The sequence below is a fragment of the Oncorhynchus mykiss genome, chromosome 19 (genome assembly GCF_057628025.1).
Source record: "Oncorhynchus mykiss isolate SJ-2025 chromosome 19, ASM5762802v1, whole genome shotgun sequence".
Taxonomy (NCBI): Eukaryota; Metazoa; Chordata; class Actinopteri; order Salmoniformes; family Salmonidae; genus Oncorhynchus; species Oncorhynchus mykiss.
The window spans coordinates 41063351-41089035 of NC_143040.1; the positions used below are offsets into that span (position 1 = coordinate 41063351).

The 25685-nt window shown below is 42.6% G+C and overlaps 4 protein-coding genes across 11 annotated transcripts in view; 3 read left to right on the forward strand and 1 right to left on the reverse strand.

Annotated features, from left to right (window-relative positions):
• Positions 1-5192, forward strand: part of mapkbp1 (mitogen-activated protein kinase binding protein 1) — a 77183-nt gene extending 71991 nt beyond the window's left edge. For 4 of the 8 annotated variants that reach the window (XM_036953814.2, XM_090211011.1, XM_090211012.1 and 1 more), the window contains one exon: positions 18-5192. In XM_036953814.2, the coding sequence (XP_036809709.2) occupies positions 18-323 (306 nt within the window). In that variant the 3' untranslated portion in view covers positions 324-5192. The remainder of the gene's footprint in view (positions 1-17) is intronic. The other 4 variants (XM_090211014.1, XM_090211015.1, XM_090211017.1 and 1 more) reach the window with 1 other exon arrangement.
• A 4-nt stretch (positions 5193-5196) lies between these two features.
• On the reverse strand, positions 5197-10472 carry jmjd7 (jumonji domain containing 7). Its single transcript, XM_021573927.3, has 8 exons — positions 10210-10472; positions 9955-10108; positions 9628-9881; positions 8946-9002; positions 8230-8325; positions 7447-7523; positions 7143-7302; positions 5197-5475 (listed from the first exon to the last, which is right to left on the reverse strand). Exons 1-8 carry the CDS (start codon positions 10313-10315, stop codon positions 5387-5389), a joined length of 993 nt encoding a protein of 330 aa, XP_021429602.3. The 5' UTR covers positions 10316-10472; the 3' UTR covers positions 5197-5386.
• A 323-nt stretch (positions 10473-10795) lies between these two features.
• On the forward strand, positions 10796-16418 carry tbpl2 (TATA box binding protein like 2). Its single transcript, XM_021573929.3, has 7 exons — positions 10796-10992; positions 11266-11531; positions 13815-13902; positions 14052-14143; positions 14407-14574; positions 14953-15047; positions 16047-16418. Exons 1-7 carry the CDS (start codon positions 10948-10950, stop codon positions 16121-16123), a joined length of 831 nt encoding a protein of 276 aa, XP_021429604.2. The 5' UTR covers positions 10796-10947; the 3' UTR covers positions 16124-16418.
• Positions 16419-16512: 94 nt separating this feature from the next.
• On the forward strand, positions 16513-25017 carry atg14 (autophagy related 14). Its single transcript, XM_036954650.2, has 9 exons — positions 16513-17103; positions 18010-18072; positions 18201-18243; positions 18403-18484; positions 18958-19195; positions 19647-19876; positions 20184-20392; positions 20590-20675; positions 20742-25017. Exons 1-9 carry the CDS (start codon positions 16829-16831, stop codon positions 21040-21042), a joined length of 1527 nt encoding a protein of 508 aa, XP_036810545.1. The 5' UTR covers positions 16513-16828; the 3' UTR covers positions 21043-25017.
• Positions 25018-25685: the final 668 nt, after the last annotated feature.

The following is a 25685-nucleotide window of genomic DNA, read 5'->3' on the forward strand; positions in this document are numbered from 1 at the left end:
ATGTCTGTGTCTTGCAGGTGAACAGTGTGCCTGTAGACTCCAGGCAGGAGCACCATGAGATGGCCCAGGTCCTGTCTGAGGCCTTTGAGGTGGTGAGGGCCGAGCTGAGCTCCCTGCCCCAGAGCTCACCCCCATCCCCCTCTGGAGGACCTGCAGCAGGAGGCTCCCTGTGTACAGTGGGCTGCCGGCCCGTAGGACCAGTAGAACCAGGGACGGGGAGATTAGCCTCAGGGGAGGAGAGGACTCTGGCTCTGCTGGAGCAGTACTCTGAGCTCCTCCTTCAAGCCGTGGAGAAGAGGCTGGACAACAAGCAGCTCTCCTAAATACTCCTCTTCTTTCACACCCTTCCTTGAAGACTGAACCAACCAACCCTCTTGCAAATGTAGGATCGTAAGCCATTGTGCAAGGATATCTGCAGACTACAGTACTTCTTTTTATTTCTTTTTTTTTCTCGACACCTTTTTAAACTGAACAGATTAAAATATTCCTGAAGGATGCCTGTACATATTTTTTAGAAGTTTTTTTTTTTTTAAGCACTTCTCTCTCTTTCTTTCTGATGCACCCTCTGGTTGGGTGGTCCCCTCTATCCCTGTCAGATCTCTGTAGGCCTAGGAGGGGTTGGGAGGGTTGTACTCAGCACAATGGCCCACAGATACTGATACTGTAGGGAGACTCCTCAGGATGATCAATGCCTCAGCATTCATTCCCAGTGTGGCTGAGCTGCACTACAGACTGTCATTCATCACCCTTCCTCCCTCTAATATATTGTGTGCTAACTACAGTAACTACCAGACACCTGCACTCTCATGACCACTGGTTTTGTTTACCCCTGCTGCCAAATATTGTGCCCTGCTACTTTGTTTTAATGAAGTTGTTGTTATCGAAATGCCGGATGCCCTAGAGTTGCTGCGTTGGAGCCAGTGGCGTAGCGTAGTTTTGCGGGCCCCTCTTGCAAGGTGTCCCCACAGAAAGAAAAATGTGCAGTTTTATAGCTTATCTCATGCTATTTGACACATATTGCCATGAGGCTGAGAGAAAATGTTGATGTTTTAGAGCTCAGGGATTCTTGAAAGACGGGACAATGGGACAATCTCAACTTTTTTCCCACAAATATTTGTCTTAATATTAACAAAAGTTGAAATCTATATTTTGATAGACCAAAGTACCAGCTACCACAACATGTAAAGAAAGAAGCAACTTCCAAACTGCATCTCAGTGCTAGAGGCGTCACTACAGACCCTGGTTTGATTCCAGGCTGTATCACAACTGGCCGTGATTGGGAGTCCCATAGGGCGGCACACAATTGGCCCAGCGCCGTCCGGGTTAGGGTTTGGCCGGGGTAGACCGTCATTGTAAATAAGAATTTGTTCTTAACTGACTTGCCTAGTTTAAATAAAGGTTAAATAAATCAATTAAATCCAAATATTTAGCACTACTAAATGCTCCAGGACAAATTTCTTTAGCATTGTGACATGTTTTTCTAGATTTAGAACATAAAACATTTAGAAAGCAAACATCTTTTAGGTCTAGCAAATCAAATGCTTCAAATGTTTAAGCAAATGTTACAGAGCGGTGATGACAATATTTGTTCTGAATATTTACACCAAAAACGATGTTAAGGGGGTGGACCATCAGTGACGGAGTTGACAAACCAGTGACGGAGTTGACAAACCAGTGACGGAGTTGACAAACCAGTGACGGAGTTGACAAACCAGTGACGGAGTTGTGACAACCGATGCTCAAAACAACAAAAGTTCAACACAAACATTCAATACAAAATATGGGAAATGATTCATTTGAAAATCTCCAATAAAAACGCAGCTTTACAGACTATGAAGGGGCTTGTTGCAATACATGTATTGAGGACATGAATGAGGGGTCCTTGTGATATCGATGACCCTGCTCATTCCTGATTCATTTAGGATTTTAGCCAAATCTGACGGAGTTGACAATCTCCGGACACATCTTTAAGGAATCCGTTTTGAGATAAACAGGCTTTAAAGTCAGAGGGCTTTTGCAAGAAACTTCATAAGATCATTTTTCAATTAATATCCATAATTGCCTATTTTTAGAATTTTAAATTGGGTTCCTTTGCTGAAGACAAGGGCATTTCCAGGCATACAGCCGACATGGAAATTAATAATATATTCCCAAAACAAGTCCATTTTAAGCTCAAATAATGCAACAAAATATTATTTTTTTAACTATGAAATTAAAGTTTCCCTGCCGGACAAGGATTGTCCCAAGTGTCAAGAATCCCTGAGCAAATGTCCTGTTATTCTACACATTTTCCATGAGGCTGAGAAAAAGTGTTTCAGTTTTAAAGCTAATTGTCTGTCATTCAAATAAAATAATTCATGGCTTATGACGTGATCATATGCTATATGGGGGGCTGGCGGGCCACCTGCCTTGCAGGGGCGTGTGCTATACCAGCGGTTGGAGCTTGATGCTGGCTGTCGTTTTGGGTAGCAGAAGCTGCACTTTTTGGACAATCGGAGGGCGTTGCTGTTCAATGCCATTCCTGACCCCAGTGCTCTAAAACAATACTAACAACTGTTGTCACTACAATGTGAAATGTCTGTGTTGGTGTACCTGTCCCTACCAGGGCTTTTTCCCACCGACACCAGGCCATAGCAGCCTCCACACTACTAGAGGAACACAGGACCCTTCCAAGTCTTAAAAGCCAGATTAGTCAGACATAATCATGTTTTCGTGGGTGATTTGATTTGATACATTGTGTTTTGAGAGGCCCTGTCTGTGTGTGATGTGTGGTTGTATTTATTATGTTGTAAAAGGTCCACGTTACAAATGGAGTTGTAGTTTGTTTTGTAGGTCACCAGTGGGGGAACAACATTGCAAAAACAGAAGACTTGAAAATATACAGCATCAACTGAGAGTCTCCTCGTTCATGAACTATGCTGGATGGTTTTATAAAACATGTGAATTGTATTCCCAGTACATTTTTTGTATTCCAAATTGATGTTCAAGGTGTGCAAATAATAATACAAAATGTCTCAAGGAAATGGGTGCCTTAATTCAAAACCAGCGTTTTTCATAGTTTAAAATGTGTTGGGTTATACCAAAATAAGATTGAATTGTAATCAAAAGGCGACTACTGAAATGGAGCTACTGCTGTGGGAAACGAATGACACTGAGGAGAAGCATTTTCTGATGACTGAATACAGATATCGCATCTCTGAAGCCAAACCGGCTGCGCGCGAGCGCGCCATCGTGCAAACATTTATTTTGTCCCCCCCTCACCAAACGTGATCACAACACGCAGGTTAAAATATCAAAACAAACTGAACCAATTACATTAATTTGGGGACAGGTCGAAAAGCATTAAACATGTATGGCAATTTAGCTAGCTAGCTTGCACATGCTAGCTAATGTGTCCTATTTAGCTAGCTTGCTGTTGCTAGCTAATTTGTCCTGGGAAATAAACATTGAGTTGTTATTTTACCTGAAATGCACAAAGTCCTCTACTCCGACAGTTAATCCATAAATAAAGCAGTCAACCAAATTGTTTCTAGTCATCTCTCCTCCTTCCAGGCTTTTTCATCTTTGAATTTCTATGGAGATTGGCATCTAAACTTTCCTAGTATTACCATGACAAACAGCAAAACAGTTTGTCTTTCAATCACCCATGTGGGTATAACCAATGAGGAGATGGCACGTGGGTACCTGCTTCTATCGACCAATGAGGAGATGAGAAAGGCAGGACTTGCAGCGCGATCTGCGTCAGAAATAGGAATGACTTCTATTTTAGCCCTTGGCAACGCAGATGCGCGCGAGCAGTGTGGGGCAATAATTGAATAACATGGATTTCTACGTTTGCAACGCTCGTGCATGCGACGTGTCTGGTCTGGCCAGCATGTTAGGGTTGGGTTACCAGAGGTAAAGAACCCAGATCAAATCAGATCAGATCAGAACAGATCTTGCATCAGATACAAACCGTGCAGAAAACATTTTTTTCCCCACACCTCTTCCTCAACATTTATTGGCTCTTGTCTGGCTGTGGTGTTTTCATCCTGGTCCCTGGCACTTTTCCACCCCAATAACAATGCACTTTCATTCCTATCAAAATGGTCATAGGTCACATTAATTTTATTTTATTTCACCTTTATTTAACCAGGTAGGCAAGTTGAGAACAAGTTCTCATTTACAATTGCGACCTGGATGTAATGTATTTGTAATAGCTTAGACTACTAAACTAAACCTGGGTCTCTGTGTAATGGTGTAACTGTTGTGTCAAAGGCTCACAGAATAATAATTGTGTTCTGATGATTGTGGATGCAGACTAGCACAACACTGCCCTCTGCTGTTGAACCTCCATCACTGCCCAGTTGCTACTAAAACAGAAAGCCCTAACACTTCCCTCCTACAATTTCTCTGGTCAGGATTATTCTTTGCTGTGTTTTACATACTTTTCAATACACTAGTGCCCTGAAACAATATTTTAATCACCTGTGCATACAATAGTGTTTAATTTCCTGAGTTATTGATAGACTTGTTATAAATTTACACTTATTGGTAGAAAGTCTTATCAGGTACCCAAAGGGTCTTACAGCCTCTCAAAATGCCATGCCTAGAACTCTGTTCTCTCTAGTTTTGATAAAAGCATTGTATGTACATGACTAGAAATGACATGAGTAATGGTATAGAATAATAATGAAGTGTATTCTGCTGTTTATTAGTTATTCAGTATTTCCCCATCTGACTGATAATATTCAGAACTGTGACCTTAACTAGACTGGAGGTTTCATTAATACATAGGATTGTGTTTGATGGAATAGTAGTACAGGTGCACCTATCTGCTGCCAGGATGCATCAGTATTTATGCATGAAGGGTGTGGAGGTTGACCGACTGGCTCATTCCTAAGTAGGATTGCATGGTTCAACGTACCCTAGGCTTGTTTCCACTGTATGAGTCGATCCCGCTCTTTTTCACTGGCTGGTATAACCTGTAGCTGACCCTCGTTCTTAATAACCCCACCTTTTCTATGATGATTACTTGTCTTAAACTACAGATTATGGACCAGAATGTTCCTCTTTTAGGAAGGATCACTTCTCAGACATTTTATGAGCTTTTGTTTTCTGTTTTGTACCAACCACAGTTTAGTGTTTTTACTATATTCACTCCCTGTACTTCTCTTTCTGCTGGAGAATAAAAACATATTTATTACACTCAACTAGTTTTTTCAGACTAAGCGCTTTATTTACATAGAATACATCCCTAATGGCACCCTATTCCCTATATACGGAACTACTTTTAACTAGAGCCCTATGGGCCCTGGTCAAAAGTAGTGCGCTATAAAAGGGAATAGGTTGCCATTTGAGGCACAACCATGAAGACATTTGCTGGTATATCAGATGAATTTAAATGTCAAAGCGGCCCCACAGCTCCAGCCAGCGACTCCACCAGCTGGAAGTAGTTGTATTTGATGTCATACTCCATATCATACCAGAAATTCACTGAGGAAGAAAACAAAAATATGTTTAAAGATACATACATGATCCTTGTAAACAGAACCTCAGTAGCAAGGCCGCGAATTGTCAGGAGCCTAGCTGTACAATATCACGATACTTCGGTGCCGATACGATGTGTATTGCGATTATGTATACAGTGCATTTGGAAAGCATTCATACCCTTGACTTTCCATATTTTATTACGTTACAGCCTTATTCTAAAATGTATGAAATTGTTTGTTTTTTCTCATCTACATACAATACCCCAGAATTTTTTTGCCGATGTATAAAAAATAAATAAAAGTGAAATAACACATTTACATAAGTATTCAGACCCTTTACTCAGTACTTTGTTGAAGCCCCATTGGCAGTGATTACAGCCTCATGTGATTACAAGCTTGGCACACCTGTATTTGGGGAGTTTCTCCAATTCTTCTCTGCTGATCATCTCAAGCTCTGTCAGGTTGGATGGGGAACGTTGCTGCACATCTATTTTCAAGTCTCTCCAGAGATTGGGTTCAAGTCCGGGCCACTCAAGAGACTTGTCCCGAAGCCACCCCTGCATTGTCTTGGCTCTTGGCTGTGTGCTTAGGGTCGTTGTCCTGTCGGAAGGAGAACCTTCGCCCCAGTCTGAGGTCCTGAGCGCTCTGGAGCATGTGCCTTTTACTGAGGATCGTTTTCTGTCTGGCCACTCTACCATAAAAGCCTGATTGGTGGAGTGCTGCAGAGATGGTTGTCCTTCTGGAAGGTTCTCCAAACTCCACAGAAGAACTCTGGAGCTCTGTCAGAGTGACCATCGGGTTCTTGGTCACTTCCCTGGCCAAGGCCCTTCTCCCCCGATTGCTCAGTTTGGCCGGGCGGCCAGCTCTAGGAAGAGTCTTGGTGGTTCCAAACTTCTTCCATTTAAGAATGATGGAAGCCACTGTGTTCTTGGGGACATTTAATGCTGCAGAATTGTTTTGGTAACCTTCCCCAGATATGTGCCTCAACACAATCCTGTCTCAGCGCTCTACAGACAATTCCTTCGACCTCATGGCTTGGTTTTTGCTCTGACATGCACTGTCAACTGTGGGACCTAATATAGACAGATTTCTGCCTTTCCAAATAATGTCCAATCAATTGAATTTACCAAAGTTTGACTCCAATCAAGTTGTAGAAACATCAAGGATTATCAGTGGAAACAGGATGCACCTTAATTTTGAGTCTCACAGCAAAGGGTCTGAATACTTAAGTAAATAATGTATTTGTTTTTTATAAATGTGCAACATTTTCTGTTTTCGCTTTATCATTATGGGGTATTGTGTGTAGATTGATGAGAAACAAAAAGGTGTAATCCATTTTAGAATAAGGCTGTAACGTAACAAAATGTAGAAAAAGGGAAGGGGTCTGAATACTTTCCGAACGAAGTATAAATATATATATATATTTTTTTACAAATGATACTTGGGAGTCACAGTATCGATATATAAAATCGGCAAGGACTAATTGTAGTACTAACAGTTCAGTCCTAGTTGAAGTAACCGTACAGTACTAGTTGTAGTACCAGTACAGTACTAATTAAAGTAACAGGACTAATTGTTGTACTACCAGTCAGTTCAGAACTAGTTGAAGTAACAGTACTAATTCAAGTTACAATACTAGTTAAAGTAATAGTATAGTATGAGTTGTAGTACCTGCAATGCAACCGTGAGACTGGCGAACATGATGGAACCAGAGAGAGGGCAAGTAGAGCATCTCTCCGGCCTTGACAGTAACATGGAGTGGGCGTGCCAGACTGTAGTCAGGGTAAAGCTCCAGGTCTGGCTTTAACGGGTCCAATGGTATCCAAGGAACCTGGGAAGAGAAAGGGAATTGCTGTTTCACTGCGCAGATCATCAGATCTCACAACGCCTGGAAAAGTGTTTGACATCATGATTGTCGAATGCCAGTGGATTACTATCCAAAATAATCGAATAGGCTCACTTCACTCAAACCCACCTTGTCTGAATCTGCCACATCAACCACGTCGAAGTCCCCATCCTCTCTCTGTCTGTACACTGCAGGCTGGTAGTGCTCTGAGGAACAAATACATACACGGCCACAAAGTGGGCTTTTCATACAAATAACAGGATGCACAACATGACATGGACACAATTTAGTGTCTAATATTGTACAATGACTTGCCAAAACTATATTTTGTTAACAAGAAATTTGGGGCATAGTTGAAAAACAAGTTTTAATGACTCCAACCGAAGTGTATGTAAACTTCTGACTTCAACTGTACATACATATATTGTGGCGTACAGCAGGTCAGCCACCAGGGGGAGACTCGTCGAGGCCTGGTGACAGACAGAGTATACATCACGAGGCGATGCCTCCATCTGCTGGACGTGCCAGATCTCAACGGGCTCTCCGGCCAGGACTAATTGGGGATGATTGGGGATTGGTGAGTAATCGAGGGCTGTTTGCTCACCAGCTGTACAAGTCCCATAAAGCTGCCAGAAGGCCAGCACACTGGGGGGAGGAAAGAACTCCTGTATGGTTGGGGACGGAGGTCAGTTTTTTTTATCCCAACAGGATACAGCAAGACCCCGGAGCCCAGAAGACGGTATCCCAGAGAGGGTCTCTGGGGAGTCCTGTTCTTTTCTTTTGGACTATTATTTTAATTAACACCTTTGAAACTAATCCTACTCTGTCCGTGTCTGATCTGTGTAAAGGTTTTGACCCAACCCCCTGGTCTAACACAATATATATATATATAGTTGAGACTGAATGTCTTACCATAAGGTATAAAGGGCCTGTCAGACGGCGGGAGAAGGATGAAGTGTTTCTCTCCAGTGATGACACAGTACAGGTTCTCATAGTGGTCCTTGTGCACTGCGAAACAAATACACTGATTTCAAGTTCGGAAAATCCGGAAAGTAGTTGGGCCGAGATTCAATCAGATCAAGCTTTGACCGGCAATAGCAGACACCCACATAGCGGATATTTTGGTGGTGTCGGAGGTGGAACTGCGTTGGAGCCGTTAAATTGGTGAGCCACTGCTCTTGCATCACTGTCCCAAAGCCACACCGTCCCACTCACTTTAGAAGTTCAGCACAAGAAAGTGTAGGCTGTAGAGACATAATTACTCTCAAATAGAAAGACCACGAAACTAAATAATGAGGGTTTCTATCATCATAATGGAGGTGTAGATCACATCTCACATTCCAGTGTTTCAACTTAAAAACGAGGCTACATGGGATTTCTGTTAATGTGACTCCGTGCAGCCAATGGCAATGTTCGCTTTTGGTATAATGCCTAGAGGCACTTGTGGATTACGCAGTTCCTCCTCCTACACTGCCAAAACAGCCGCTATGCAGATGTTGGTTAAAGCGGATCTGATTGAATCGAGCCCTTCGTTCTGTAACTTTACATGCATTCTATGCATCAAAGACATGCAAATGACCCTCAACGTGTTGCTATCTCAATGTAGGCGTCACTAGAACACTACTTACTCGACGTGACTGCGCCTGCTTCTCCTAACCAGAAATTCACTGCATCTGGTAACTTCCCTAGGGAAAAGAAAAAAGCAAGCACTGAAGCCTGAAATTACAATGAATGTCAGAGATGGCAAGGAGACCTGAAGAAGAGCTCTTGCCTGTCTGTCAGACTGATTGTTAGTCAAGGTCTGGGAGAAAGTCAATTCCCCTTTCTCCACTCAAGCCATACCAGAGACTGTCTTTCCAAACTGCCTCTACTTCTATCTGATGCTGATTAGACACCATGCACTTCCTATGTTTGATCATCTTTTGTGTTTGTTTCTTTTTTGTAAGTTATAGGGACCACAATGGAAATAAGTCTCTGACTTTGTGATATCCCTGTCACGCTCTTACAAATGTATGCACTGTAAGTTTTATTAACTGGCTAATCAAATCTAATTTCTAGGCATCTATTCTATAGTTCTACAGTTGTTTTTGTTACTATTCCTCTCAAAATGACACCTTATTCATTTGAGGCCTTTACCTACCTATGATCAGAGCCTTATTTCAGACACAGACAGAGGCTGCATCCAAAACGGCAGGTCATTTCCTATGTAGAGCAAACCTTTTTTTAAAGTGATTAACTATATAGGGAATAGGGTGCCATGTGAGACAAAACCTTATTCTAGATGATGTACATGCCTGGTATGGAACTCACCGAGGGCTTCACTCATCCAGGGTATGTGAGTCTCCACGTCCCCAGTCAGCTCTGGCAGCTCCTCGGTCAGGTTAGAACACTGTTTCTGGACGTAGAACACTCCCCTGCTCTCCACCTTCCCCTCCACAACATCCAGCAGAGAGGAGAAGGTCATCAGCCGCTCCTCAGGCATGACAAAGCGGTCCCGGTTAACTGCGTCTGCATAGCCATTTGGGGTCACGGCCACACTGATGAGCTTTGAACCCACCACTTCCCTGGAGTAAAAAGAAGATGATAGTACTCCAGTGCACACTCTAGTACATTCAGTGCGCGCGCACACACACGTACCGGAGATGGGAGGGATTCCATTTGGACAAGGCTGGCCAATGACCGAAAGCATTCCGGATGACGCAGGGTTTATTTGGACCAATCCATTCCCGGTAGAACTCAAGTGGGGAAAGGGGCTGCTCTAGACACGGCACTGTTTTATTGAGATATAGCTCTGAAAAGAATAAAGATCATCACCAAGCATGTAATAGGTGGGTTACAAACGTACAGTATTTCAAACTGAACCTTTTTTAGAGGATAATGCTGTTAACTTACCACGTGCCTCCAGAGGAAAGTCTCTCAAACACCTTTTCACTGCATCCAACGTTTTGTTTTCTGCCATTACATTGCCATTAAACGATTTTAGTTTTAAAATGGACATATTTTGGGGCTCCTTCTATACATCCCGATTAAGATTATTAATAGAAAAACATGTAATATCAATATTTGTCCCCCAAAAAATGGACAGTAAAAACGTACACATGCGTCTCCATATTTGTTTACCTTCTGCGCGCGCATGCGTCGTCTACTTCTTCTACAAGACGATTGCATCAATTCGACTCAAATTGTCTCCCTCTTCTGGTGGAAGACTTTAGAATAGTTTGTTAATATCGTCGTTTCCTGATCTCATGCTCGCCATTGGTCCCTGGCAGTTTCTTTCGTGTTTTGGACAACAGTTGTTGACAACTGTAGTATTTTACCTAACCCTTTTCCTAACCTTAACCTTATTCTCCTAACCTGCTATGTTAACAAATCATCTGCGTCAAGAAACCAGCAGTCTCATAACACAAAAACAGACCAATGGCAGGTATCAATGGACTAACCAATCCCACATCAAGAAACGCCCCAAATAGTGGTCTGCAATTACACCATATTGTACTCCTGCAGGGCAAAGGCGTTTGCTACAAAGTATTCACACCTGTACTTAATTTAGCTGTCTGTCAATCAATGAACACCACCAAGGCTCCCAGTGGTGTTTAAAAGTGAATCCTGTTTGTTTCTAAATGATCAATCATGGATGAAGATTCAGCATTGAATGACCCAATTGCAAATGTACCAGTAAGTACCCTACATGTACAGTATTTTGATGACCCAATTGCAAATGTATCAGTAAGTATCAGTGGGACTGATTGTCAGTGTCAAGGGGATTATGAAAGCAGTCAATGTAGTGTTTTGGAGGTGGGTGAAACAGTTTATTACTCAGCAAAATTAACCTCACCATTTTGAAATTACTTCAACCAGCAGGTGTTCAATCTTCAATAAGCCTATAGTTTTAAAAAAATCCATGTAATTCCACTCTCCATTGTCTTTTTCTTGTGTCTGGAAATGAAGGGCCCATCCTACCTCTCCTCCTTGAGCCAACCGGAGAAGGACGTCGGGAAAGATCTGGATCTCAGCTTCCTGCCGGAAGAGACCAGTGGAAATGATGCTTCTAATGCTAACGTGACACAAGACAGTGGTGTCTTCGATGCCTGTAGGCAAGAGGAGTCTGCTGAGACTGACCCTAAAAAGGTGGCCATGCCGGGAGCCTCTACCTTCTGTCCCATGACACCCGTGACCCCAGTGGCTGAGAGTTCTGGAATCATCCCCATGTTACAGTGCGTAATGTTACAATAACCTGGGTTGTATTCATTATTTTTTTATTTCACCTTTATTTAACCAGGTAGGCAAGTTGAACAAGTTCTCATTTACAATTGCGACCTGGCCAAGATAAAGCAAAGCAGTTTGACACATGCAACACAGTTACACATGGAGTGAAACAAACATAGTCAATAATACAGTAGAAAAATAAGTCTATATACAATTTGAGCAAATGAGGTGAAGGCAAAAAAAGGCCACGGTGGCGACGTAAATACAACATAGCAAGTAAAACACTGGAATGGTAGATTTGCAGTGGAAGAATGTGCAAGGTATGGAGAAATCATGGTGTACAAAGGAGCTAAATAAATACAGTAGGGGGAGAGGTAGTTGTTTGGGCGTAATTTATAGATGGGCTATGTACAGGTGCAGTAATCTGTTGCGCTGCTCTGACAGCTGGTGCTTAAAGCTAGTGAGGGAGGTAAGTGTTTCCTGTTTCAGAGATTTTTGTAGTTCGTTCCAGTCATTGGCAGCAGAAAACTGGAAGCAGAGGCGGCCAGAGGAATAATTTGTTTTGGGCGTGACCAGAGAGAGAGAGACCTGCTGGAGCGCGTGCTACAGGTGGGTGCTGCTATGTTGACCAGCGAGCTGAGATAAGGGGGGACTTTACCTAGCAGGGTCTTGTAGATGACCTGGAGCCAGTGGGTTTGGTGACGAGTATGAAGCGAGGGCCAGCCAATGAGGACATACAGGTCGCAGTGGTGGTTAGCATATGGGGCTTTGGTGACAATGGATGGCACTGTGATAGACTGCATCCAATTTATTGAGTAGGGTATTGGAGGCTATTTTGTAAATGACATTGCCGAAGTTGAGGATTGGTAGGATGGTCAGGTTTACAAGGGTATGTTTGGCAGCATGAGTGAAGGATGCTTTGTTGTGAAATAGGAATCCAAATCTAGATTTAACTTTGGCTTGGAGATGTTTGATGTGAGTCTGGAAGGAGAGTTTAGTCTAACCAGACACTTAGATATTTGTAGTTGTCCACATATTCTAAGTCAACCGTCCAGAGTAGTGATGTTGGACCGGCGGGCAGGTGCAGGCAGCGATCGGTTGAAGAGCATGTATTTAAGAGCAATTGGAGGCCACGGAAGGAGAGTTGTATGGCATTTAAGCTTGTCTGGAGGGTTCTTACCAGTGTCCAAAGAAGGGCCAGAAGTATACAGAATGGTGTCGTCTGCGTAGAGGTGGATCAGAGACTCACCAGCAGCAAGAGCGACATCATTGATTGTATACAGAGAAGAGTCGGTCCAAGAATGGAACCCTGAGGCACCCCCATAGATTGCCAGAGGCCTGGACAACAGGCCCTCCGGTTTGACACACTGAACTCTATTAGAGAAGTAGTTGTTGAACCAGGAGAGGCAGTCATTTGAGAAACCAAGGCACATCTTAGCAAAAGGTTTTGCAACATTTTACTCCAAACTTAGCCCAATATTGTAATAAAGGAGCATAACGTTACTTCTTAGCCCTTACATGTTGTTTTTTTAAAGGGTGAATTGGCTATGGAAGCAAAAACAGCCATGCTCAATCCTGAAGGTGAATCGATTCTCAATTGCGGTACCATTCTTGAAACATAAATCCCTCTACTTTCATATCACATGAGAAAATAATTTCCCAAATGAAAAAATGAACACTGTTTTAACAGTTGCAGCTGACAGTTTCTCCAGTGACAACACATTTGTGGCATCTGTCTTCCTTTTACACGCAGATGTTTGGAGCTGCAGATAGATAATTAGCACAGGTAGTCCACTCTGTCTTCAGTATGTTTTCTGTAAACAAGCGCTGTAACATGTAAATATGGCTGTGTGGGATCCCTAACCTTATAAAGGTGTCTCAATTTAACCTTTATTATTTCTCGGTGACATGAAAGACGAGGTCCTTCTGCTTCCAAAACTGTACCTGCAAGAGGTGTGTTTTTAATGTTCAAACCGAATGTCGCAGCTCTTAACAGAACTCCTACATAAGACGCTTTGTCCAATGACTCGTGTGTAATGGAAATGAGTCAAGGGCTACTCCAAACAATCTAAATGGTTTCTGTTGTGACTTGTTTGGCTAATACTAGGGTTTTCACTAATGAAGACGATCCTGGGAAATGAGTGTTTTATACAGAGAGGGAATTTTGTTGGCTCTGGCCAAAAGTGGTGCACTAAATAGGGAATAGTGTACAATGTCAGATTGGCCCCTACATGTCTTGCTTGTATTGATCAGTGCTTGCATGTGAGCCCTTTTTTATTGTTTATGCCCAGGAATATTGTATCCACAGTGAATCTGGCCTGCCCACTGGACCTGAAGTCCATTGCTCTACAAGCCAGAAATGCGGAGTACAACCCCAAGGTATTCAAGTATATCCAGTTTACGCTTAGTTTTATATATAGTATTGTGTAGCTTGTTCCAAAGGATGTTTTCCTGAATGATTTTAATTGGTCATGATCAGATCTTTAGTTTTCCATTATCGTGATGTGGGCATTGTACTCATGTTTCAGCGTTTTGATGCTGTCATTATGAGAATACTGGAGCCTAGGACCACAGCGCTCATCTTCAGCTCTGGAAAGATGGTCTGCACAGGAGCCAAGAGGTGAGACGTAAGGACAGCATGAACCATGGTTGTGTTCAGTAGAAAGAAACTGTTTAGAAACTGAGTTGAATTGAACTTTCCAATGAAAGCACACTTTGTTTATGTAGCTAGATGTTTTATTAGTGTGCCCTACTGAATACCAGTATCACACTTATTTCCAGGGCCCCATCCTTTTTTAAATTTTACTACATTTAAACATTCGTTATGTACCTCTCATTGCTTGAGCAATGCCACTATGCTGTTTTTGCTTTCTATTCTGACAGTGAGGAGCTGTGTCACTTAGCTGCCCGCAAGTTTGCTCGAGTGGTGCAGAAGCTGGGCTTTCCTGCCAAATTCCTAGACTTCAAGATACATAACATGGTGGGGAGCTGTGATGTCTGCTTCCCCATCCGACTGGAGGGTCTGTTGCTGGATCATCAGCAGTTCAGCAGGTACATTTACTGGCTGTGTTAGGACTTTCTAACCTTCTCCATAAGTGTGCACTTGTTCACGCCCTCTTGTGCATTTAAAAGCAATGTATTGGTGCAAGCATGGCAGGAAAGTTTCCACCATCATATTCCACACACCAGTAGTCCATTTATTTAAATCCATGTGGGGGAGTTTTTATTTTTAATTTTTTTAAAGGAATATAGACCATTTTGTTCTATAGACAACAATTGGCAGTCATCCTTTAGTCAGTGACTCTTCCATTTTGTTGCTTGAATACTATAGGGTATTTTATAATCAGTTTTCACAGAATATTCAAATATACCCCAGACCTGAGCAACCTTTTCTCCTGTAACTAACTGTGATGCCTTTTGGCCCTCTAGTTATGTGCCAGAACTGTTTCCTGGATTGATCTATCGCATGGTGAAACCACGTATTGTGTTAATGATCTTTGTGTCTGGAAAAGTGGTCCTGACAGGTACGTATGTTGACAACTGGGGCGGGTTTAGCAGGACATTGTTGTAGAACATTCCGATAGAAATGCTACGTAAAACAAATGCCTCTCTGGCATATGAAATCATGTCGGCTCTATTCATGGCATTTCTATCTTCAATGTTTGGCTACTGAATGTGACCCAGGGCGTATTCAATACGCCTATTCTTGTACGGTTTTATGGCATACTACACCTATTGGCGTCTTGCCGCCACCTACTGTACGGCATGTGTATTAATTTGACTGGGGTCCCGATTTATAAATAACACTGCATGGGTTTTGGCACCAAGGTTCTCATACAACAGAAATATACGTGAGAAGGGAGACTCTTCATAAAACAGAATGGATGCTCACTCCATCCACCATCAGGCTGTGTGCACCAACCACTTGATCCAATTCTTCACATACTGTATATCCTTTGCTTTTACTTCTAGTGCCATCCCAGCGATAACAGCCTTGCTAGGCTCCCTGCTTCGACGATCCACAGTCGACACATTCCAATCCGATATCTTTAATGAGGCACAGAGCACACGCTTTCTCTTCCATATATTCACAAAAAATAAACCCGCTTCATTACTCTCATCAATGCCACCTCATTCACAATTTGTAGAGACTTCAATCGGATCTCCTAGGTAACATCGATGCAAAACCCTTACTCTGACCAAAAACTAACTAGGCTTGGATTTACTAGATTCCACTTTACTTTTCGTTTCCTTTTGCATTCGCCACTGTAATCCCTCATCTCCACTCCACACATCTAATTCAAACGTAACATCCGCTTCTGCCACTTTCTCACCGGGTTGCTCTTCTACATTGCCCGCCACCTACTGTACTGGGTATAGATTGTTACCCCTAACAGGGAGAGGACCTACCTGAATGTGTCTAATACAATACCGTACTATGATGACCATGCTTGCTTTTCACATTTGAAAATAAATGTTCACGTAACAAAATGCAGCCAGACGTACTCTCCATTTTCTTTCAGGAGCTAAAGAACGTCGAGAAATCTATGAAGCCTTTGAGAACATATACCCCATTCTGAAGGGATTCAGAAAGCAATGAAGTGCCTTCGCTGATTTTTGTGAAGACGATGAAAGCATTTGACGCACTTAATCTTCATCTTCGGGGCGGCAGGGTAGCCTAGTGGTTAGAGCGTTGGACTAGTAACCGGAAGGTTGTGAGTTCAAACCCCCGAGCTGACAAGGTACAAATCTGTCGTTCTGCCCCTGAACAGGCAGTTAACCCATTGTTCCTAGGCCGTCATTGAAAATAAGAATTTGTTCTTAACTGACTTGCCTGGTTAAATAAAGGTTAAATAAATAAAAATGTGTGTAAAATACATGCGTCCTAAATTGTTTAGTTTTGTGTGTTGTACTTCTGGAGTGTTAAATAAGTGTGTAGATGGGTAACTTGTAACGTAGTTTTATAATTGTGAAATGAAATACAGGACCTTCTAATAAAAACGAAGTTTGCATGTTATACATCATGCAGTAGATGTTCTGTTGGAAATCTATAGCCATGTGCCCACGTGACCATACGTAAGTAAACAAACCATCTCATGCAAAATAGTCAGCAGTTTGCTGCGGGCTAGCTAACAGCAGCAATATAGTCCATGACTGAACATAGCTACATTTCCCGAAAATGAAGACGGCATTGCGGTGGTAAATATATACGTAACATTTACAATAAGTAGTGAAAACTCAGACTCGATGCCAGTAGCCAGAAGAGCTATAATTTAGCTAGCGCTTGAACCGCAGTTCCATCATCATGGCATCCTCACTGCGAAGCGAAGTCCGCTCTGGCGAAGGGACTTTGGGAGCGCTGCCCGGGGCTCGGCCACAGCTTCGCTCGCACCTCCTACACGCCACAAACACCACAGGTTCCCCTGGGTCTCAAATGGTGGAGTCTGTGGACGATGCGGAGGGTTTGTATGTCGCCGTGGAGCGATGTCCTCTCTGCAACACCGCCAGGCGCAGGCTGACGTGCGCCCGATGCATCCATGCAGGCGATTTTATATACTTCGACGGTAGAAACCCTGAACGGTGCGTGTTTACATTCAGCTAACTTCATAACACAGCTCTAAATAAAGGCTTTATTAAATGTTGGCTATGCATTATCAGCTAACATTGCATTTAATAGCTACCAACAATCAAACAAACTGGCTAGCTAGCTAGCTATATTGTTTAGCTACAACCAACACCTTTAGCAAAACGTTAGCTAGCTAGCTTGTTTACGCGTGTAACCTAAATTATAGCCAGTAAGGCTGTTTGCGGAACAGTATTGGCCTAGATTGCACAACACAATATGTTATTTTGAATCATGTCATTTGAGCACCAACTTTCTCGTACTCAACACAGTACATACAGTAACTAACTTTCTAGTGTCTTAATACTTTACTTTCACAGTGACTGACATACTTTTTGTATTTTTCTTAATCAAATGGCTACATTGTTAAAAAAAAATATATATTTTTAAGTACAATACATCTCAACTTGTTTGTGTGAAGTTGGGAGGGAGCATTGTAAATAAGAATTTGTTCTTTAACTTACTTGCCTAGTTAAATAAAAAGCTAGGCCACACTCTTGCCAACACCTGCCTGGAGTGGGCAATTGGCACTTTTGCCGCATTCACAACAACTGGGAAGTTGGAGAAATACGAGGTCAAATCATGACGTCAGTGATATTCAGATCAGAAAGTCGGAGCTCTAGAATGAGGCCCGAGTTCTGGAGTTGGAATTCAAATTTGGATGACCGTTCAAATCGATTTTTCTTAGTCAGAGCTAATTCCCCCCCCCCCCCCCCCCCCCCCCCCCGGAGCTAAGTCAGAGCTAATTCCCCCCCCCAGTTGTTTTGAATGCAGCATTGAATCATTCTACTATGATGTCAGAAAAAGTAACACTCCATTGTTTTTTAATGTAGGTTTTCTAATGGTAACATTTTTTTCCCCAGATACACTGACAAATTGGAAAGACTTAAAATGCTGAAGGTGGAGAAAGAACGTTTCCAACACATGTACAGTATAATATTTGCAGTTATCATGAATATGCTAAATAATACTTTGCAGTTTTCAAGCATTTGTATTCCTACCTTCCATTGTTTATATTAACCATATTGATATTACACTATACTCTTTCTTCCAGGGTCATTACAGCCATGGACAAGAAAGTCCAGGCAGATCAGCTGGTAAGTTGAATTATGAGTAGAGGACCTCCCATATTTATATAAATTCTCGTAAATTTACGCTGCCCTACGCAAGGTATGTTTTTCAAATGCGGCAATAGCCTGCCTGTTCTCTTCAACTCCCATCTACCCTTAGCATTTTGTATTGTTTCATTCATTCAGAAATGGAAGATCATGTCATGCAAGATGAAAATAGAGCAGCTGAAGGAGGCTATTGGTTGTGGGAATGAAGAGGTGAAAAGTGGTGAGTTACATGGTCTTGACAGCCATTCAAATCAGTGATACTCACCTCCATGTGAATGTATACACTCACCCCCATTTCTAAACCATAAAAGAGATATGTATGAAAATACCCTCCAATAAAAGGTGACATTCTGTACTGCCACCTCATATGAAACATTTGATCTCAAATTTAAAATGGTAGCTTCACTGTCAAAATACATATGGAGGTGAGTGTAAATGACAATGCACTATTTGACTGTTGTATTATATTGTACATTATTAAAATAATCATCTTGATTTATTCTACAGTCTGTCTAAGACAACAGGCAAACCTGAAATGGTGCAAGACATTGGCTTGCATCCCAAATAGCACCCTATTCCCTATTTAGTGCAGGCCCTGTGGGCCCTGGTCAAAAGTGGTGCGCTGTATAAGAAATAGGCTGCCACTTGACCCATATTAGTCAATCAACTTATTACCTCTCCCTCTTCTCCCAGGTAAGGACCTGCTGCTTCGCTCCCAAGAGGAGAGCCAGAGGCTGCAGCGTCGGGCCAGCCGCCATCAGGAGAAGAGGGACAAGATAGAGAGACACAACCTGCGGCTGGGAGAGCTGCTGGAGAAGAGGGGCAAGGAGCTGCAGGGTCGTCTGGAGCACCTGGCTGAGGTCCGCAGAGGACACATCCTGGAGCTCACCGCTCACATCTTCCCCACACAGGAGGAGAAACAGGGTAGCAGGTAAGCATGGCCATGGTTTCAAGTTTATTTGAAGTGTGTTTTACACTAACTCACCCGATTCACCTAAACAAGGGCTTGATGATACGTTAACAAGTTGAATCGCGTGTGCTGGCTTTCAACTAGATCAAATATATGGAACAGCCGGGGGTCCTTGAGGAAAGCTTAGAGAACCACTGTCATACAGCATTGGCCAGAGCCAAGAATTAAGTATTACTCCATCCATGACTGGCCAGCATTATGAAGCTGGGCTTTAGTTTTCACGGACAGCACCGATATCAAGGCTCTCTGTCCATTTGAGACATTGGTTGTTCTTTTAGGATGTGGGTCAGCTGATTCTTGATTCAAATCTGAAAGTGCATGCTGAGGGACCTCTCATCTGCTGTTTGACTTAGTTATAGAGACACACTTCCTGTAATGACAGTCTCTCCCTCTCTTTGCTCCTTTCCCTCAGGGACCCAGCAGACGTGTTGTCGGAGTGTGACTTGGTCCTGACCTCCAGCACAGTGAGTGAGTTGGCTGAGGCCCGCCGCACCACCTACCTGTCAGGGCGCTGGGTCTGGGATGACCAGAATGGAGAGACCTCTATTAGCATCACTGGACCCAGGGTCACGCTGCCCAGCAACGGGGACTGCTCCCCCTATTACAGCTGGGTGGAGGAGAAGAGCACCAACGAGGGGCCTGGTAGGACATTATAGCAAAATATGTTGTATGTAATAATTATATATGCCATTTAGTAGATGCTTTTATCCAAAGCGACTGACAGAACAGTGTGTGCATACATTTTACTATGTGTTTTAGTATACTTTTCTAGCTCCACACTCTTACCAAAATAAGACATCATAATCAAATGATCTGTCTTTAGAGATGTGACAAAGACAAACGACTAGCCGATTGAGAGGAACATCTAGTCCTTGGAGGTTACCAATCTGCAATATTGACTTGTACTGTGCCAAGGCTACTTGTTCTCATGAAGAGCTTCCATTTCCAGAGTTGGACCACATCAACCCAGCCCACACCATCAGTGCAGCCCTCTGTTTTGCTACCCAGCTCATCAACATCCTCTCTCACATCCTGGATGTCAATCTGCCCAAGAAGTTGTGTAACAGTGAGTTCTGTGGTGACAGCCTGAGCAGGTACAGGTTCACCCGGGCTGTCACCAAGCTCAACACCAACATCCTTCACCTCTGCTTCTCACAGGTACTACAGAGCATGGTTCGTCTAGAAGTTTCTTCCTTCTGGGGGTATATTTTCCTTGCCACTGTGCTGCTGCTTTCTCTTCTGGGTTCTAGGCCCTGTTACTGTTAATCACTTTGTTACATGATTGATCTAGCTTGTATGTATCAACCCACACCGGAGATGCATGCCACTAACCAGTTGCGTGTATTCCTGTGCAGCATGTTGAGAGTGAGTTGCTGCACCCTCACCACACCCTGAGGAACATCATGTTCCTTGTCTCTCCTGACAACAAAAACCTGGGCAGGTAAGAAGATCCCTTGTCAAAAATGGAATCCTATTTGGGACACCACCTGACTATCTTTCTGTGCAGGACGGGTCCGTACGAGGTGACTGCTGACCTGGAGGACTCCATGGAGTTTGTTGAGCCGGAGGCGGCCGGCCCGGCAGAGGAAAGCGGAGATGAGATGGTGACGGATGAGGAGACAGACCTGGGGACAGACTGGGAAACGGTCCCCAGCCCGCGCTTCTGTGACATCCCCTCCCAACCCATGGACCTGTCCCAGAGCACGGCCATGCAGGTGTCCCAGCCCGTGGGCCAGGCCGGGGGCATGATCTCCTCAGCAGCAGCATCCGTCACCTCCTGGTTTCGGGCCTACACCGGCCAGCGCTGAGGGAGGCTGGGGACTCACTGGCCAGGGTCGTATATATTAGAGCACACTAGAAAAACGTTTTGCAACGTAGAATAAAAACAAGTTTGTTTTTTTATTGAACAAGTTCAGGTAGTGTTTCAGTCCGTTTGGTGTCTAATGAATGCACCCCAGGACTGGCTGGAGCTATGCAGCACTGCCACCGACCACCACACAGAGACTGTTCTGTTCTGGCCTAGGCCTGTAATCAGCCTGCAGTCCTGGTCCCACTACCACCAAGAAGGGATATTTGTTTTTACTAAATTGCATGACTGAATCCCTGTGGGAGGAAGGGGAATGTATCGCTCACTTTCTTATGGAGGAGAATGTTGTCATTGACAACAGTGATTTTTCTGGTAAAAATGGTTATAGTGCGAAAGACTGTCGCTTGGAACGGGTGTTATTCAAAGAGTAGTCTCTCTCACAACTCTCGGCCATCTGCACGCTCCATCCCAGTTGTTGTGAGAAGACAATTTAAAGAGAGACGGGAGCTTCTGTTGCTTTCCTGTGTACCCATTTATATTGTCGGTTCTTAATGTTTCTTTACTACATCCCAAATGGTACCCTATGCCTTATATAGTGCACAACGTTTGACCAGAGCCCTATGGGCCTTGGTCAAAAGTAGTGCACTTCATAGGGACTAGGGTGCCATTTGGGACATAACCTTCCTTCCTGCTGCATTACAACAAAATGGTTTGTGTAAGGATTGTGTTTTGAAGACTGACGAATGCCAAACAAGGGGCATGACCTTAGTTATTCTCACTAAATGATGGCATGGCACTTTCTTTGTTTTACTTCAAATGCTGTTTAATTACCAGGTGTGTGTGTGGTGGTGGGGGGGACAAACTTGACTGCAGCAGTTCAATGTTGGGGAGAGAGATGAACTAGTGGCATTTGTTTTCCTCAGAAGGGTAGATTTATACTATTTATAGTAACGTGGGTGCCTAAAACCTCATTGGTGTGTTTTGTGGGTCTTTATACAGGTGATTCGAACAGTGACATAGGTGGCTTAAATGATAGGATAGGACACAATACAGTTGTGGTCTGAAGTTCACATACACCTTAGCCAAATACATTTAAACTCAGTTTTTCACAATTCCTGACATTTAATCCTAGTAAAAATTCCCCGTCTTAGGTTAGTTAGGATCACCACTTTATTTTAAGAATGTGAAATGTCAGAATAATAGTAGAGAGAAGGATTTATTTCTTTCAGCTTTTATTTCTTTCATCACATTTCCCAGTGGGTCAGAAGTGTACATACACTCAATTAGTATTTGGTAGCATTGCCTTTAAATAGTTTATTAACTTGGGTCAAACGTTTCAGGTAGCTTTCCACAAGTTTCGTAAGTTGGGATAATTTTGGCTCATTCCTCCTGATAGTGTAACTGAGTCAGGTTTGTAGGCCTCCTTGCTCGCACATGCTTTTTCAGTTCTGCCCACCAATTTTCTATAGGATTGAGGTCAGGGCTTTGTGATGGCTACTCCAATACCTTGATTTTGTTGTCCTTTGGAAGTATGCTTGGGCTCATTGTCCATTTGGAAGACCCATTTGTGACCAAGCTTTAACTTCCTGACTGATGTCTTGAGATGTTGCTTTAATATATCCACGTAATTTTCTTTCCTCATGATGCCATCTATTTTGTGATGTGGACCAGTCCCTCCTGCAGAAAATCACCCCCACAACATGATGCTGCCACCCCCGTGCATAACGGTTGGGATGGTGTTCTTCGGCTTGCAAGCCTCCCCCTTTTTCCTCCAAACATAACGATGGTCATTATGGCCCAACTGTTCTATTTTTGTTTCATCAGACCAGAGGACATTTCTCCAAAAAGTACGGTCTTTGTCTCCATGTGCAGTTGCAAACCGTAGTCTGGCTTTTTTTTTATGGCGGTTTTGGAGCAGTGGCTTCTTCCTTGCTGAGCGGCCTTTCAGGTTATGTCGATATATGACTCGTTTTACTGTGGATATAGATACTTTTGTACCTGTTTCCTCCAGCATCTTCACAAGGTCCTTTGCTGTTGTTCTGGGATTGATTTGCACTTTTTGCACCAAAGTACGTTCATCTCTAGGAGACAGAACGCATCTCCTTCCTGAGCGGTATGATGGCTGTGTGGTCCCATGGTGTTTATGCTTGCAAACTATTGTTTGTACAGATGAACGTGGTACCTTCAGGCGTTTGGAAATTGCTCCCAAGGATGAACCAGACTTGTGGAGGTCTACATTTGTTTTTCTGAGGTCTTGGCTGATTTCTTTTTGATTTTTCCCATGATGTCGTGCCTTGAAATACATCCACAGGTACACCTCCAATTGACTCAGGCTAATTGACATCATTTATCAGAAGCTTCTAAAGCCATGACATAATTTTCTGGAATGTTCCAAGCTGTTTAAAGGCACAGTCAACTTAGTGTATGTATGTAAACTTCTGACCCACTGGAATTGTTATACAGTGAATTATAAGTGAAAAAAATCTGTCTGAACAATTGTTGGAAAAATGACTTGTGTCATGCACAAAGTAGATGTCCTAACCGACTTGCCAAAACCATAGTTTGTTAACAAGAAATGTGTGGAGTGGTTGAAAAACAAGTTTTATTGACTCCAACCTAAGTGTATGTAAACTTCCGACTTCAATTGTACATCTTTGCCTTACTTCATAAGATGTTAGTTTATTTTTCTTATTCAGGTCTTGTAGAACTTAATTTTGAAATGACTGGTAATGCAGATTAAGCATTTACCACTGTGACAATAAGCAATATTTCACATGACAAAAATGAAGACCCCTGTAATGACCTTTATAACTTGTACCTGCTAGTGACAAAATAGGTTGTGTTAAAAAAAGAAGAAAAAAAAGGATTAATGATTTGTTGCCATAAAAGTCTAATTTGAACCATTTAAGAAAGAAGTGTCACTGTCAAGTGTATTATACAACCATGTTCAGATGGAATCTAATGGGTGTGTGTTGGCTGCACTGCAAACCCCAAACTATTTACTGGTATATTCTAATTATCTGCTTCACAGAAAAACAGGTTCCACAGTTGACTCAAAGGCTGCTTTTACACAGGCAGCCCAATTCTGATCTGTTTTTTTTCTCTTCATTTTCTCACAATCAGTGTAGCTCTGAAAAAGATTTATATTGGTCAAAATCCCAATTAGTAGAAAAAATATCAGAATTGGGCTTCCTATGTAAACTCAGCCAAAATAACCTTAGCTTTCTGGTAAATAACACTAGCTCTGTTGACTTTTAACCCCTTTGAAACTGTGTTTGTGCTACGGACTTCTGTGCTGTACAATTAGATTAGTCTTTCTTTTGCATCCGTAGATACCAACAATTAGTCTGTGATTTAACGGGGGCTGAGCAAGAGCAGTGTTTGTGAGACAAGGGCGAGTCCTGAAGGGGTCCGGGTCTTTTATATAAAAACGTCTGTAGCAGTGGTTACCAACGTTTATCACCAAACTTTAAAATAACGATAAAGCCCGACGTTCCTATTTTGTATATTTGTTTCGCGCTGTTGGCATAGGTGCACTTGATTCAGCAGCCCTAGTGCCGGGAAGGCAGTGTTCCCATTTTGAACCATTTCATGTGTCTGAAGGTAGAACTCCGCCTACACCCCCAGAGAGGTAAATCAAGTGCACCTATTATTTATTTACTTATAGGGGACAATGCACATTAATCAACATCAATATTACAATATTGATATGCAACAGCCATGTAAATGTGCCGGGGTTAGCCAAAAGCTCATTTGCACCCGTAGTCCCCAGGCAGGTAAGGGCCTTTACACAGCCACTATACAAATACTCACAAAAACAATACAAAATACAAATACATTACATCCAATAATATATTATTCTAACAACAACAACAACACTGTCATCAACTGTAGAAACCACAGATAACTCATGTGTACAGGTTTGGATAGATTTGAGCCACGTTTTCAATTTAAATGAAAAAATACAATAATCAGTGCAGCTTCTCAAGTCCATGGGCATTGCATTCCAGTATATTGTAGCTCTAACAGAGAAGGCAGATTGACCCATTTTACTGTGTGGAAAAGGGACACCAATCCCCTCTAGTTACTGCCCTTGTTATCCTGGAGGGGCTTTCCTTGAGCATGATATTCTGGTATAGGGGTGGAGGGGCAAGACCATGCAGGATCTTAAAGACAAGGCTTGCATCTACATACTGCTTACAGCTATCCAGACTAAATAAATGATGTTTGTAAATTATATGACAATGGTGGTAACTGTTTGGTTTGTTATCAAACATCTTAAGTGTTTGTAGAGTGATTCAATTGGTTTCAGAATAGTAGCTCCTGCTTGTGACCAGCATGTGAGGCAATATCTCAGATGTCAGAAGATCATAGCATGCCTATATAGTTTGGAGGCCTCCAGAGGAAGGTCTTATAAACCTAAAGTTGGATAATCCAAACTTAACCGTCTTAACCACCACATGTTTCTTAAATGTCAAGTTGGAGTCCAAAATGACATCAAGATACCTGAAGTTAGACACAACTTTCAGATTCTTCCCATTAACAAGAGCAGCTCGTTGGGAAGAATCATTGGATTTCTTAGAGAAGTACATAGTCATATTTAAATGCAAGTAATAATTAGTCATCCATTTAGAAACATGTGCC

Coding starts and splice junctions, on each gene's coding strand:
- tbpl2 (XM_021573929.3), top strand. CDS start 10,948: ATGGATGAAGATTCAGCATTGAATGACCCAATTGCAAATGTACCA. Junction 13,903..14,051: donor ATGCGGAGTACAACCCCAAG/GTATTCAAGTAT, acceptor CTCATGTTTCAG/CGTTTTGATGCTGTCATTAT. Junction 14,575..14,952: donor GATCATCAGCAGTTCAGCAG/GTACATTTACTG, acceptor TTGGCCCTCTAG/TTATGTGCCAGAACTGTTTC.
- jmjd7 (XM_021573927.3), bottom strand. CDS start 10,315: ATGTCCATTTTAAAACTAAAATCGTTTAATGGCAATGTAATGGCAGAA. Junction 9,882..9,954: donor TGGAATCCCTCCCATCTCCG/GTACGTGTGTGT, acceptor TTTTTACTCCAG/GGAAGTGGTGGGTTCAAAGC. Junction 7,524..8,229: donor CAGGCCCTTTATACCTTATG/GTAAGACATTCA, acceptor TTTGTTCCTCAG/AGCACTACCAGCCTGCAGTG.
- atg14 (XM_036954650.2), top strand. CDS start 16,829: ATGGCATCCTCACTGCGAAGCGAAGTCCGCTCTGGCGAAGGGACTTTG. Junction 18,244..18,402: donor AAGTCCAGGCAGATCAGCTG/GTAAGTTGAATT, acceptor TCATTCATTCAG/AAATGGAAGATCATGTCATG. Junction 20,676..20,741: donor GACAACAAAAACCTGGGCAG/GTAAGAAGATCC, acceptor CTTTCTGTGCAG/GACGGGTCCGTACGAGGTGA.